Below are 14,786 nucleotides of genomic sequence, written 5' to 3' on the forward strand. Positions count from 1 at the left end.
TTTATTAATTTAAAATAAATATAAGAAAATTTATTCAAAAATAAATTTTAACCATTTTCAATTCAAGAATATTTATTCATCAATAATGTTTTTTAATATATTTTTAATAATGTAATTTTAAAAAACCTAAAATTATAATATAACATTTTTTTCGAGCTGCTCATGAGCTTTTCGAGTCGAGTATCGAGTAACTCATTTCGGCTCGTTAAGAACTCGAGTCAAGTTCGAGCTCGAGTCCATTCGATTCGAATATTTATCGAGCCAAAATCAAATCAATCTCGAGTAGCTCACGATCTGTATAGTACATTTACAACCCTACATCCAAGTATTATAGAAATTTTCATACAAGATAATGTATGAATGATTTTCTCTTTCTCAAACGCTGTGTAAATTGTCAAAATCAATTTAAAATTTTCTAAATACACAAAAACTAATACAGACGATACAATAGCATTAACATAATAATCATCGAATCGGAAATAACAATTTAAACATCAAACAATGTATAGAAATAATCTTCAAGTTCTAACAGTTGGAAAATCCCACCAACGAAAAATATTTGAACTGCTATGTATGAGCATTCTTCAACGAGCTTGTGGCCCTTTAATGTTAGATTATGGAAGAGAGTTGTAAAGCCTTTGACAGCCCCCTATGACCCTGTTGAAGACGATATCTGGTTTACCTTGGTGACGGACTCCTAGTGACTCGAAATTATTGCTTCAAAAGACATTATCCTTTGAGTTTTCACGTTGGTCGATCATAAAGTTGAGGAGGTTTCTGAATTCGCCAAAATGGTCAACGATTCACGGCAAATGAACATTCAGTTGCATAGGGGCCAGTTTGACTGGGAACAGTTGGCCTGGGATATACAAAACTAAAGACAGATGGCAAAACAGACAAAATACAATTCAAATACCAGAACTGGATCAGCATGGTTCGAAGTAAAGTACAAAAAGTTTACAACCAATAATTAGACAGAATTATGTTCAAAGTTTCAGACATCCAAGGGAGGAATGAAGCAGCACAAGCTCTCAATCCCGGCGAAGGCAAAAACTCTTAGGCGGCCACTGCGAATGTTTTATAGAAACAAGCCTTTGGATTTATCAGCATCAACAAAACCATCAAAACGCACAAATTTAATGATGTTAAAAGACACCCTAGTATACAGGGTAGTATCACGGCATGAAGGAAAGTGTACCAAAATTATGTTCAAAGTACGAAAAGTTTAAAACCAATAATTAGAAAGAATTATGGTTAAAGTTTCAGACATCCAAGGAAGGAATGAAGCAGCACAAACTCTCAAGCCTGGCAAAGGCGAAAGCTCTTAGGCGGCAACTGCGAATGTTTTTGAGAAACAAGCCTTTGGATTTATCATCATCAACAAAACCATCAAAACGCACAAATTTAATGATGTTAAAAGATACCCTAGTATACAGGGTAGTATCAAGGCATGAAGGAAAGTGTACCAAAATTATGTTCAAAGTACAAAAAGTTTAAAACCAATAATTAGAAAGAATTATGGTTAAAGTTTCAGACATCCAAGGAAAGAATGAAGCAGCACAAACTCTCAAGCCTGGCAAAGGCGAAAGCTCTTAGGCGGCAACTGCGAATGTTTTTGAGAAACAAGCCTTTGGATTTATCATCATCAACAAAACCATCAAAACGCACAAACTTAATGATTTTAAAAGATACCCTATTATACAGGGTAGTATCAAGGCATGAAGGAAAGTGTACCAAAATTATGTTCAAAGTACAAAAAGTTTAAAACCAATAATTAGAAAGAATTATGGTTAAAGTTTCAGACATCCAAGGAAGGGGTGAAGCAGCACAAGCTCTCAAGCCTGGCGAAGGCAAAAGCTCTTAGGCGGCAACTGCGAATGTTTTTGAGAAACAAGCCTTTGGATTTATCATCATCAACAAAACCATTAAAACGCACAAATTTAATGATGTTAAAAGATACCCTAGTATAAGAGTAGTATCACGGCATGAAAGAAAGTGTAGCAAAATTGAATTAATTAAGTAACTAAGCAAAAGAATAAATGAAATAGCAGCCCTTTCAAGCACAAGGGCATAAGCACAAATATTATAATATAAGGTCTAAGACATCCAAGGAAGGATTGAAGCAGCACAAACTCTCAAGCCTGGCGAAGGTGAAGGCGAAGGCAAAAGCTCTTAGGCGGCCACTGCAAATGTTTTGAGAAACAAGCCTTTCAAGTTATCATCATCGACCTTATTTACCTGCTCAATAAAATTTGCTAATCTCACGTGAATATTTCACTTCAGTTCACAACTTGAACTAAAAGAGCTTCAAATTTAAATTATCTTAACACTTTGGTCAACAGTGATTGTTGAAAAATCAACCTCACCCACGTCAAGTAACGGAACATGCATCATCTTCACGCAAGTAAAGTCAACAATAACCAAAGTATCGAACTAATAAAAAATTGAAATTTTTTAAAACTTTAAAGAAAGAACACCCAGAAAGTAGATCAATACAATGCTTAAAGAATCAGCTAACCTTTTTAGACAACAGGACATGATCGTATAATATTTCAGCAACAGAAAACTCAAAGTAGAAAAAAAACAACAAACAATTATAATCAGGAACGAACTGTTCAAAAACATTAAACTTTGATAAAGCTATTAGGAGAAATTACAAAAATTAAAGCGGATGGAACGAAGAAAAATGAAAACCGAGATGGAAAAAGATTCTCAGACATCCAAGGAAGGAGTGAAACAGCAAAAGCTCTCTAGCCCGGCGAAAGGCGAAAGCTCTCAGGCGGCCACTGCGAATGTTCTTTGAGAAACAAGCCTTTGGATTTTTCATCATCGATCCAAAAAAAAAAAAGAAAATGAAACGAAAGTGTGGAATTGAAGGTTTAGAGGCTGATGGGATAGAAAAGAAGAAGATAAGGGTTTATAAAGAGCGAATTTAGGGTTTTAACCATTTGAAACTAGGTTTTTTTCTCACCGTTTTACACAAGAATGGCTGCAGTTCGTTCCCCATCGCTGAAAAGCATGGGCCAGGGGCACCCAATATTTTTGGGCTTTAAACCCATTACTTTTAATTGTTATTTATATATATTTTAATTATAAAATAATAAAAATTTAACTATACTAAAATTATATTAGAAAATAAAAATATCAGAAATAATAATTAATTGATCATCTATTTATTGCCTGATGTGACGAATTTTAATTTTTTTTAATTATTATATTACCATTTAAAATGGGTAACTACACACATGATCACTAATATAATATTAAATTAATTAATTAATTAAATGCATTACTTAATTTTAAGTGTGATTTTATAACATCATAAAATAATCGGATCTCATCCCATGGGCCCATCACCCATTCCCTTAGGCATTTTTACTTGAACCCTGAAAATAAATAGTCCTAAAATCATTCAAACCATCTAATAAATTAACATATTAAATAGATTTTGTAATTTAAATTAAATACTTATTTGTAATACTTATTTTTCTTAATATAAAAAATAATATCAGAATTAATTGATTAAAAACCAACATACAATCTACACATGATATGATTAGAATTAAATTATATTATGTCATGACACCAAAATCAATTAGTTAATATTTTGGTCAAATTATTAAAATTAGCCAACGATAGTGTTAGCACAAGTGGTTTAGATTCAAGAATTTGAGTTTGTAATATCAAGTTCGAATTCTACCATCGTCACACTCTTGGTGGATAATCTGTAAATTCATATGTAAATCTCAATTTGATCTTAAGTATGCATTGACCCTGGACTGGGGAGCCACTCCTGACCAATATATATATATATATATAAATTAATTGAATTGAGATTTTAATTTATTCGAATATGATTTGAGTATTATATTTTTTTATTTATATTTAATTTAATTTATTTTGAAATATTCCTTAATCTAAAATTTGATTCAATTTTTAAAATAAAAAAATATATATTTGATATGTTTTGACCCGACACATATATATATTTATTTATTTAGATAAAATTAAATTAAAAATAGAAAAAATACTATTAAAATTATTTTTAAATACATAAGAGATAATTATATTATTTTTTTAATTAATACTTTATCTTAAACTTAAATTTTATTTAATCTAATAAAACTATCTATTATATTGAAGTATAATACCGGTCCCTAAAAATTACCGCCGAATATATGTTGGGGAACCCAAAGGCGACACTACCCCAAAAGCCCATTCCCCACACGACATTGCTTGAGATGCAAATATTGTTTCCCTATTTCTTTTATTTTTATTATCTAAATATAAAGCATGTAAATGTAAATGAATCATCAAATCTCTGATCTGACCTGCCGACTTTCCTCAAACTACAGATGGCGGAAGAGAAAGAATCAACGTCGATTCCGCTGAGCCAAGCGGAAAATGGTGGCGACGATCCCGAAGATCCGGCTAAGTCTCCTCCTAGCTCCCCCAATTCATCCACTCGCAAGGTCCTTTTCCTCCCCTTTTATTTATTTATCTCTTTTATCTTTGACTAACCCAAGTTATAGATCAATTAATCACGCCGAGTTTCTGATCTGTGTTGTAGGACTTTTCTTAAATTTATATTTGTCCAAATGTAATTGAATTTTGTACTTGGATGTAGTTTTTGACTAACCAAAACTTGAGCGCAGATAAGGGGAATCCCTGCTAAATTTGGGATGTAGGAACTGAAAATGGTCAGATACTGCTCAAGATCTGTCATAATATTTTCTTCACTATATTTAATAACTGCCAACTGGTTTAATTATACATACAAAAAAGGAAAAGGAATTGATTGAGAGGGAAATCTTGATGACCTATTAATTTTTTTAACGTCAAAACAAATTAACAGCAGTATATTAGGAGTAGAAAAATATTCAGGATAAACGTTTGTGCTTCGGGAACTAGGGTTTAGAATTTAAATTATACCTTCAAAAAACTAAAATGTGGTGAAATTGGATGACCTTTACAATGAGTGCTTCCAATATGAAGTATTGAAGTTTACTCTATACAACTCTTTGTTAAACCAATGTGGCATTTCTAACGTTGAAATACCTTATGGAAGTTTCGAGAGCTAAAAATTTCAAGAAATTTAAATATATTCAACTCATTAGTATGAACTTGTCAGGGTTTAACTACTTTTAATGGTTTTAAAGTAATGGTGTTTGCAGAAAATTAAAAGAAAAAAAAAGAACAATCATCTGCTAGTTTCAGTGTAGGTCTTAGAAAATGTAGAAGCTATTAGAGCATTTTCCTAGAATAAATAATGAAACAAATAAAGGCATTTTTATTTTCATGTCTGAACATTTTTGTTTTATGACTCTTCAGGCTTGTTGTTTTGTTCTTCAAAGTTGGGTCTCAAAGAAGTTCATGACTGGATGGTAATAAGCTTTTATATTTCCCAAAAATATTTTCTGTAGTCCATTATTTCTTTTCGATATTTCAAGCCCAACAAGTAACAACGTGTTGCCATGCGAAATTGCAGTGTGGTCCTTTTTCCTGTGGCTGTGACATTCTTCATTACTTGGTGGTTTATTCAGTTTGTTGATGGATTCTTCAGTCCGCTATATGAACGACTTGGCATTGACATTTTTGGTAAGTTTAATTGTATTATTCGTGGCTTTGATGTTTGATAAGTCAAGTATGGTTAAATTATAAGTTTCCCCCCCCAATGGAAATGATCACTATGCTTCACTTCACTTCACAGTCATCAAACCCCAAAGTTTCTTCATAATCTAAAAATGTATGTTTATCGCAAAATGATGAATTGGATGGTAATCCTACTATAGAGAAGTTCGAGGAAGAATTGAACTCAAGATTGCTATTGAGTTTTTCAACTCCACAGTGATAAACATTTCTGAAGAAGTTGTAGCCTGAGGGTTTTAAAATGTCATCTTTTCCCCTTTTTCTGAAAGTCATCAGAAGCATGTATGATCTGCATAATTTTTTAGCTTTTGAGTTTTGTGATCAATTTGGAATTTTTATTGCATGGTACATGCCACAAACTACTGGGTCATCCAAGAGACCTACTGGGTCATCCAAGAGAACTTCTCTTCCTCTTCATTCTTGCATTTTATTCAGATCTCTTTAGGATCTTTTTGCTCTGAGCAATGATTGTCTGAGCTGTGATTACTTTCTGCAGGACTGGGATTTATCACATCTCTGCTATTTGTCTTCTTTGTCGGAGTTTTTGTTTCATCATGGATGGGAGCTGCTGTATTTTCAGTGGGAGAATGGGTTATAAAGCGAATGCCTTTTGTTAGGCATTTGTATTCTGCCTCGAAACAAATTAGTGCTGCCATATCCCCAGGTTATACCTAATTAACGACTCTGATAAACTGTTTTTTCATGTAAATCTAGTTCAATAAGTGATCTGCATCCTAAAAATTGTTTCACGTGTAAAGCCAGGTTATACTGCTTGATTGGCGTGAAAGCACAATAACTACTTGATTTTTGGCAATAATACGAAGATGTTATAATTTCCTTGTAGATCAAAATACTACAGCATTTAAGGAGGTTGCTATCATTCGTCACCCACGTGTTGGTGAATATGCATTTGGCTTTATCACATCAACTGTCACCCTTCAGGTACTATTTTAGTATTTTGTCTGTTCTTTTGCTAACATATACTGTTGTTCCACGAATGCCATATCAGTTCGTCATGTTATATTGGGTTATTCAATGGCCATTTAAAACATAAATTTGCCTTTTATTCCGGTATAATTGATTTTACTGACAACAAAATATAATAGACACACATATTATATATATATATAAAATTATGGGTTTTGTATGTTGAACAAGACTTGTTATACTCTATGAGAAAAATTGGCATGTCTCTTGCATACTAACCCACTGATGTTTCATATGTTCTCTTGGGTTACACAATGCTAAATAAAGATGAGGTTTGATATTATTGTTCTCATCTGTTCATATTGAATATATAGTTTTCTCAGCAGACAAAGGCGTTCTTTTCTTGTCGTGCTTATCGTAGAACTGATCTTATGATCTTTTCTAAAGGAGATTGGTGTTGCATGTCTAACGACAATGAAAGAAATGTTTTTTTTTTAATAAAAATTGGAGGTCTCATTAAAAACCCCCTTCTTACTTGTTGATATACTAAACAGTATATCAACAAACATTGGAAGGAGGAAAAGAGTAAAATAAATGCTATTTGGTCACTTTCATGAAAGAAAAAGTGTTCTAATGGAAAACATTGTTCACTTTCATTCGGTTTTCTTATAATGTAATGGATTTCCAATATCCTATTTGGTCATAGTGGAGATGTGTTTATGAAAATGCAGTCACAGTTTGACATTTATTGCACTTGGAACTGTAAACCTTTACTGTCAGTCAATTCCTACAGTTGTAAATACAAAGGGCACTATATTTTACAATGTGTCCAATACACATTGCGATATATAACCTTTATATTATCATCGCCTTTCATGAAATGTGGTCATATCATTATTCTCTCCCCCACTCCCTCCCCTCCCCTCTGAAAACCTATGTAATAGGTAAGTGCAGAACCAACACCATGGGCCAAGAGATCATGAACCTCAAATTTTGTAGAACTAGGGCTGAAAAAGTGTAAAACTGAGCTCGACTTGACTCAACTCGAAAGCTTGCAAGCTTAAAATTATCAAGCTGGACTCGAACTCGAAATAAAAAATTGAAGCTCGACTTGAGCTCAAAAAAACTTGAACTCGAAATATTCTTAGACTTAGTTTGATTGAAGCTCAAAATCAAACTCAAACCTAATCTTAAGTACATGAAAGACTTATATTGTATTTAAAAAAACAACAACATATAAATGTTAATATTAAATTATTAATAATAATTTAATTTAAAAAATCTAAAAATTTAATATATATATTTTTTCCGAGTTGCTCGCTAGCTTTTCGAGTTTGCTCGCTTTAGCTTGTTAAGAATTCGATCTCGAATTGAGTTTATTCGATTCAAGAGTTGACCGAGTCGATATCAAGTAGCTCGCGATGTGTCTCATATTATTTACAGTTCTAGCCCCTAGGTAGAACTTAAGCAGACTGTGTGTGAGGATGGGAGGGTTTGTGAATATGGATTGGTGGGGGTCTGGGTTTTTCAATCACTTGATAAGAATTGAGTCTTACCGTGATTACACGTTAACCAGCAGTCCAGCACTATAATCTGATTATTTGCTAGGCTTAGCAAAGATGTTACATCCTGTTCGATCTTGTTGGTTGATAACACCTATTTCTTGGATGATTGTCGTAACCCTACTGGGATGATTGTAATGTGCCACTTATTCTATGAGATCCCAGATGAATGATTGCCGTTCTTGGTTGCAGTTTATAGGCGTGTAGTAGCAAAATGCTCCTTTCTACAAGGTTTTTTTGGTTTTCCCCTCTACACGTTCTCTTAGTAGCTCTGCTTGTTGATTGTGCATGTAGAGAGAAACCGAAGATGAAGAGCTATGCAGTGTATTTGTCCCAACAAACCATCTATACATCGGTGACATCTTCCTGGTGAACTCAAAAGACATCATAAGGCCCAATCTTTCAATCCGAGAAGGCATAGGTATTTTCACTGTTTTCCAAAAAAGTTCTTACCTTGTTATGCATTCTCATTCTCTATATTTACTTAAGAATGCCTGCATTTGAAAATTAAGTAAAACTTCGTATTGCTGTTTTTGGGTATGTTGATTTATGATATTTTACATGTCTGGAAGAGCTTAACCATAGAAAAGACTTTGTTTAGTTGAACCATATTGTTGAGGTTATTGAATTTATGGCAAAATATCCCGACTGGGAAAAGGTAACAAAAAAGTTGGGACTTCCGACTCCAAGTTTTAGTTAACCTTTCACTTTCTGTAGATAGGAGAAAATTTGTTGGTAAAGATCTCTAGAACCAATAAACTTCAAAATACAAGTTATAATGAACAAAGATTGTATATGTTTCTTGTTTGTCTGTAAGTATTTGATTTAGCATCAGCCATATTCAAAACCTGTCAAATTGTATGAGTCCTCCTTGCAGTAGAGCCCAATATTCTTGCTATGGGGTTGTGCTCTGCAAATTTGTTGAAGATCCTTTGTTAGATTACAGCGGATGCCGATACCTGTCCCTTGTGGATGTATACTTTCTAACCTTGTTGATTTCATGTGCAAGAATGAATCGTGGACGATGAATCCGTTAATCAGTGTTGCTCCTCAGTTTATATTTTTTTTGTTCTTACCTTTTGGTGATAATGCAGAGATCATTGTTTCTGGAGGTATGACGATGCCACAAGTGATATCTCCGCAAGAAAGGTTTGCAAGGCAGAAGGAAAGAATCCCTTTGAACAGAATGATGTAACAAAAAATACACAGAGAGAAGAGGAATGCCAAATAAGCTCCATAATTTACTTCCATTCCCTTGTGTGTGTGTGATAATATTCTTTGGTTATAAAATCCTAGGATAAGGATACCTGCGCTTTCTGGCAATTGCATGACAAAAGTAGTAGTAGCCTTCAATCTCACCGTTGTTTGTTAGTGTATTTCGTTATTGCGTCAATGTTCTATACAATCATCTTTGTCAAAAGACACGACTCAGTGCACATAATGTATATTTTAAATATATTATAAGTATGCTGAATTTTATTCAAGGTTTTATAATATATTCTGAATATGAATGTTGAATATTATAGGAAAAATAATCTGTCCAACATAATAAGCATTTAAAATTATATATATGAATTCGTTTCAATTGAACATCAATAAAGCTTATGCATTATAGGATGCTGGATCTTTTGGGTTTTACTGTGTGTTTTCCAAGTAGACTCGATTTCTTTTGTTTTTTTTGTTGAGTAAACTAAAGGTTATTTTCAATCATTTGACAAATAATGTTCAATCGCATTGCTACAATCGTTGGTGTTCGAACCCGTGACTTATAGAAACAATAACGGTTCCTTTAATCACTGAAGTAAATTGATTCGTGTAATAGAGTCGATATCTAAAATAAAGATTAGAGATTGAATCTTGATTGAAAATATTAGGGACATCAAAATAAAATATAAAACCATGAAAATACTTTGCAATTTGAGACGGTTTTTAAAGTTTAAGTAAAAGATGGTAATGAAAAAAAAAACTACGGAGATATTTAATTAATATAACATTAATATTAGATAATATGATCATGGAGAAAAAACATTATATAAAGATTTTCAGTTGTCATTGTGTTACTATTTTCATGAGAGTGTATGGGGCTTAAGTTGTCTCTTGCATGTGATTGGCTGAAGCATGTATCATTTGGAGTTTAAAATTTACTTTCCAAGTTGGTCTAGCATGTAATTGGAGTAAAATTTTTTTACTGTTCACTATAGCATTAAGATGATTATGAAAAAATGAATACAAATTTGCACATCGATCAACATATTATTAATTTTATAATTTAAAATTTTAAGTTAGGCTAGAAAAATGAATGTTTACTCGTTACTAGGCAAAATAATAATTTTTACATAAAATTACAGTTTACACATTAGTCTCGATACATACAATTTAAACTTATCATTATCTTTGGGTAAACTACGTATGTAGTACCTAAACTATCAGTTTTAGTACGTTTTGATGCCTAAATTTTTAATTTTTTTAAATCATATTTAACATTTAGTTATCGTTTAATACCCGTTGCTAAAATTTCATGAATTAGTGACTAAACTATCAGTTTTGACCCGTTTTAGTACCTAAAATTTTAATTTTTTAAAAATTTAATATTAAATTTTTAACGGGTACTAAAACGAAACAAAAACTAAAGTTTTTAACGATAGAGTACTAAAATAAAATAAAATTAAACTTTATGTATGATTTTAAAAAAAATTAAAAATTTAAGTATTAAAACGAATCAAAACTAACAATTTAAAAACTAAACATATAATTTATCTTTATTTTTCTTGACTTAATTTAATCTAGAAAAAAGATAATTTTCTCTTATATTAAACTCATAATTTATGTGAACAAATATTAACGCAGAAATTTTAATCCTTGATCTAAACTCATCATTAATACAAAATATTTTGACCGAAAAGCGGAGGGAGGTAGGCTGGGCGGCGAGAGAGGGTTAGGCGGATGAGTGTGTGTGTGAGACAGAGAGGGCGGTCCAATCGGCGGAAAGACCGAGACTACAGTGAATGAAAGCCCTACTCTCTCTCTCTCTGGAACCGAACTAGAACTGAATTTCGTTAAATATCTTTACATCCAAGTCCTCGTATTTCATACAAACAAACAAAACCCCCATTAAAAAAAACAATTAAAAACTCTTTCAATGTACCCGATCTTATCGCCTGAGCTTCAAAATTTTGAATTTCATTATTCCCATTCTAACTTCAGATCCAGAGACCAAAATGCAAAAGAAAGGGTGCTTGGTTTCAGCCTCAGTTCCACTCTCTTAGCTTCTTTGCAGATATTTAAGGTAAATCCAACAAAAAACTCTTTTTGTTTGGTTTTAGAGTTTTTGATTGTTTTTTTATTTAGCTTTGATAGTAGGAAAGAAGGCTTTTGTGACAGAGAGATGGATCGGTATCAGAGGGTGGAGAAGCCGAAAGCAGAGATTCCCATAAACGAAAATGAAATTAGGATAACAACACAAGGCAGAATGAGGAATTATATTACCTATGCCACCACTCTCCTCCAAGTAACTTCGTTTTTCTTCCTTCTCTCTTTTAATATTTGAATTTTTTTTTTCATTTCATTTCATTTCACTTCATGTTTTGCTTTATTTCAGCTATTGATGTGTCATTTGCGTGATACAATTGTTTGGATGAGTAGCTATGTTACTTTGACACGATTATGTTTTTTAAGTTTTCCATTCCAGAGATTCATTCCCATTAAGCATGTCGAAACATGCATGCTTCAGACATAGGTACTTTAAGAAGTAGAATAGATCTATGGAGGTATAATTCTATGCTTTATAGTGTCAATATTGTGATTATTGGGGTTTAGTAGGTGTATTATAACTCAAGTATATTTTTATGTTGGTATTAGGTTTATAGAGAACAATGGTAGAGTGGCAATGCTGTCATAAAAATGCACTCTTCATTGACATCGATAAGCTTCGTTTGTAGCGTATTTATTTCATTTATAGTTACATATAAAGTCGTAATTGGGCCACCGTTCTATTGAACGTGTTTTAGTCTTAACAGTTAACAGATCTTTCGTGTGGCTAGCAATCAGTTACGGAGATTATATGACCGACTGAATAATTAAAGGGATTATTGCAATTTGAATATTTGAAATTTTCCAGGAGGGGATCAAAGCCTTAATATTAAAATTACTTCATATAAAATTAAATTGTTTTTTATTTGACTTTTTTCCCTCTACATTTTATGTAGGAGAAAAGTTCCAGTGAGATTGTTCTTAAAGCAATGGGCAGGGCAATTAATAAGACTGTCTTGATTGCAGAGCTAATCAAGGTAACTTGAAGATGTCTCCATCTTCCCGACTTTCTTCACAATTACATGTTTATTAGTGCATATATACATACATGTCATTTTTTTTCATTTATATCAAGGTTTCTGTTTTCAGAGGAGAATTGCTGATCTTCATCAGAATACTTCAATTGGATCAACTGATATAATCGATATGTGGGAACCCCTAGAAGAAGGCCTCCTTCCGTATGAAACAGCGAGTCTTTTATGCTTATTAAGTTCTTTTCATTTTCCATGTGTTTAGACCATATATATTATGTTGATCGGTGTTCTGTTTTATTACAGTCTGAAGACTACCCGTCACGTGTCAATGATCACTATTACATTATCAAAGAAGGAGCTGGATGTGTCTTCTGTAGGGTAAGTAGTTGAGATCCAATTCTTCATTTACATTTAAACATTTAGTGACTGCTTAGACTTATTTTGATTGTTTCAAAGGTGGTAGTCTAATTTCATCTTTGGATTTAGACATTAAATGATGCATTTATGTGTTGTCCTTCGTTTTTGTTTATTCTGAAGAATTGTCTCTTTCTTTTTATACAACTGTATGGTTCCATCTTTTTCTCATATAATATGGATTTTTTAATACCATTTATGCTGTTTTCATTGAGAAACATTGAATACATTTGAGCTTTCCCATTCTTTGATTTTGAACTGTGCTTCTCAGGTAATATTTAATTACTCTTAAAATGCAGATATCAACCTCCTCTTTCCGCTGATCAAGTGAAACCATTAAATGAATTTGAAGACGAGGGTGGTAAGCAATCTTGTTTCGTAAACAAGTACTTATTGAAGGGAGAATGAAATTGCAATACCTAATATTTTGATGTCATCTAGCTCCGGAGGTGCCACCAGGGACGCAAGGAAGGGGGCGAGGTGGTCGAGGAAGACCTAGGGGTAGAGGTATTCTTACTATACAACGTATACAGTTTTCAGTTTGAGTATAACAACTTCTTATGACCCTTTGCTACTTGAATTAGAATAATTATATCAAAGCAATGTAGTTGCCCTGGTGCATCCAATGACTCCTTTTTTGTTGCATGGTGAACATTCTCATTGGATGCGTTCTGCCTCTTTGATGGGTTCAGGAAATTATGGTGCAGTAGGGGGATACAATGGTGATGGTTGGGATGGTGGGCGTGGCATGGGTGGCCGAGGTCGAGGGCTTGGAAGAGGTAATTCTTACCGTGGTCGAGGACGAGGCTATGGTGCTGGAGAGTACTATGACTATGGTGAGTCTGATGCACCCCCTGCCCAAGGTCGTAGTAAGTTTTTGAGGAACAGTGTTCAAAGTATGTTGTATTTGTTTGCTGCTAGCTTGTAGTTGAATAAGAGAAATGAATGTTCAGTTTCACATCTTGGAAGTGGCACACATGATTTTAAAGTTAAAATTCATCTTTTTGCGGTATAATAACAATTTTAGCTACCTACCTTCTAGGAAACATCCCTTATCAGCATTCCAAATTCATTGCAACTTGCAGTCTTGCTATTTATGCCATTTTTAGAAAATTAAAATAGTTGGACATTTCGAGGATTTTACTGTTTCTATTGGAGTGAACTATCTCCGGGCTTTGCCCCGAACCATGCTTCCAAAATTTTCATTTGTATGATGTATTTCATATTAGATTCTCTTGGTATTGGTTTGTAATACCTTCTAATTTCATCAACACTATATGATTTGCTTTTCATCATATGCATGTAGGCCGTGGCCGTGGCCGGGGAAGAAGGGGGCGCGGACTTGGTAGGTATGCCAGGCCGGACTTGCCAGTCCAAGCAAACGCGGCTTAAGAGGATGGGAAGATTGTAATTGGTGTGGTGTTTTGAATTGTGGATGGATGCCTGCTCTGGTCATGAAGTTGAAAGGTAATGTTATGTTATGTTTGGTTCGGAAGCAAGTTAAAAATGTGTAGCAGCCTGCCATTGGTGGCTTGCAGTTCTGTCATTTCTAATTGTGGTTTAGGGAATGTTCTTGCTGTGAATTCTGACACAAGGCTTTACGGTTTTACACAACCTATAAAAAGTTGTACAGTTTTTACATTTTAGGAATAATAGAGCAGTACATTCTTTTATTGTTAATTGCATTTTGCATGCTGGAGGCCCACTGTACAACTGTAAACTAAGGGGAAAATTGGGTAATCAAATCCACTTTCCTCTTGGAATCTGACCAACTTTGTAGAATTTAGAATTTAGAGAAACAAAAAACGAAAAACCGAGACTTGACATTCATGTTGTTAATGAGCAAATATGTATGCATTTTTATGCCCAATAAGAAAAGCGCTACATAACTTTGAAAGGAACATTATAACAATAATAAAGCTGTTGCAGTTACCACTAAACGGCAAATGCC

At 33.3% G+C, this 14,786-nt stretch overlaps 2 protein-coding genes, 1 long non-coding RNA gene, 5 other non-coding genes and 1 pseudogene across 9 annotated transcripts; 2 read left to right on the forward strand and 7 right to left on the reverse strand.

The window, feature by feature from the left end:
• Positions 1-885: 885 nt before the first annotated feature.
• LOC120118558 lies at positions 886-2,923 on the reverse strand. The gene is made up of 2 exons (XR_005515763.1): positions 2,519-2,923; positions 886-2,238 (listed from the first exon to the last, which is right to left on the reverse strand). It is a non-coding gene; the product is annotated as an uncharacterized LOC120118558 (long non-coding RNA).
• LOC120118876 lies at positions 991-1,115 on the reverse strand. Its single transcript, XR_005515786.1, has one exon. It is a non-coding gene; the product is annotated as a small nucleolar RNA SNORD14 (small nucleolar RNA).
• On the reverse strand, positions 1,259-1,383 carry LOC120118886. The gene has a single exon (XR_005515795.1). It is a non-coding gene; the product is annotated as a small nucleolar RNA SNORD14 (small nucleolar RNA).
• On the reverse strand, positions 1,527-1,651 carry LOC120118887. The gene has a single exon (XR_005515796.1). It is a non-coding gene; the product is annotated as a small nucleolar RNA SNORD14 (small nucleolar RNA).
• LOC120118888 lies at positions 1,795-1,919 on the reverse strand. The gene has a single exon (XR_005515797.1). It is a non-coding gene; the product is annotated as a small nucleolar RNA SNORD14 (small nucleolar RNA).
• On the reverse strand, positions 2,095-2,230 carry LOC120118875 (annotated as a pseudogene).
• Positions 2,709-2,835, reverse strand: LOC120118889. The gene has a single exon (XR_005515798.1). It is a non-coding gene; the product is annotated as a small nucleolar RNA SNORD14 (small nucleolar RNA).
• A 1,355-nt stretch (positions 2,924-4,278) lies between the features above and the next one.
• On the forward strand, positions 4,279-9,339 carry LOC120118555 (protein LIKE COV 2-like). Its single transcript, XM_039138586.1, has 7 exons — positions 4,279-4,472; positions 5,332-5,384; positions 5,489-5,598; positions 6,146-6,313; positions 6,494-6,591; positions 8,433-8,559; positions 9,233-9,339. The coding sequence occupies exons 1-7, from the start codon at positions 4,356-4,358 to the stop codon at positions 9,331-9,333; spliced, it is 774 nt and encodes a 257-aa protein (XP_038994517.1). The 5' UTR covers positions 4,279-4,355; the 3' UTR covers positions 9,334-9,339.
• Positions 9,340-11,115: 1,776 nt separating this feature from the next.
• LOC120118691 (H/ACA ribonucleoprotein complex subunit GAR1-like) lies at positions 11,116-14,508 on the forward strand. Of its 2 annotated transcripts, none has more exons than XM_039138700.1 (9): positions 11,116-11,424; positions 11,487-11,646; positions 12,344-12,424; positions 12,537-12,625; positions 12,725-12,799; positions 13,135-13,196; positions 13,277-13,342; positions 13,528-13,671; positions 14,142-14,508. In XM_039138700.1, the coding sequence occupies exons 2-9, from the start codon at positions 11,524-11,526 to the stop codon at positions 14,225-14,227; spliced, it is 726 nt and encodes a 241-aa protein (XP_038994631.1). In that variant the 5' UTR covers positions 11,116-11,424; positions 11,487-11,523; the 3' UTR covers positions 14,228-14,508. The 2 variants fall into 2 exon arrangements, with proteins under 2 accessions (XP_038994631.1, XP_038994630.1); XM_039138699.1 differs by having other exon boundaries at positions 11,124-11,424; positions 13,528-13,704.
• Positions 14,509-14,786: the final 278 nt, after the last annotated feature.

The sequence above is a fragment of the Hibiscus syriacus genome, unplaced genomic scaffold, assembly GCF_006381635.1.
Source record: "Hibiscus syriacus cultivar Baekdansim isolate YM2019G1 unplaced genomic scaffold, ASM638163v2 tig00110328_pilon, whole genome shotgun sequence".
Classification (NCBI taxonomy): Eukaryota; Viridiplantae; Streptophyta; class Magnoliopsida; order Malvales; family Malvaceae; genus Hibiscus; species Hibiscus syriacus.

What these genes read in the sequence shown, in the direction of transcription:
- LOC120118555 (XM_039138586.1), top strand. Translation starts at nt 4,356, where the DNA reads ATGGCGGAAGAGAAAGAATCAACGTCGATTCCGCTGAGCCAAGCGGAA. An exon ending in AAGAAGTTCATGACTGGATG is followed by an intron (nt 5,385 to 5,488) that starts GTAATAAGCTTT and finishes GCGAAATTGCAG; the next exon opens with TGTGGTCCTTTTTCCTGTGG. An exon ending in TAGTGCTGCCATATCCCCAG is followed by an intron (nt 6,314 to 6,493) that starts GTTATACCTAAT and finishes ATTTCCTTGTAG; the next exon opens with ATCAAAATACTACAGCATTT.
- LOC120118691 (XM_039138699.1), top strand. Translation starts at nt 11,524, where the DNA reads ATGGATCGGTATCAGAGGGTGGAGAAGCCGAAAGCAGAGATTCCCATA. An exon ending in TGATTGCAGAGCTAATCAAG is followed by an intron (nt 12,425 to 12,536) that starts GTAACTTGAAGA and finishes TTCTGTTTTCAG; the next exon opens with AGGAGAATTGCTGATCTTCA. An exon ending in CTGGATGTGTCTTCTGTAGG is followed by an intron (nt 12,800 to 13,134) that starts GTAAGTAGTTGA and finishes CTTAAAATGCAG; the next exon opens with ATATCAACCTCCTCTTTCCG.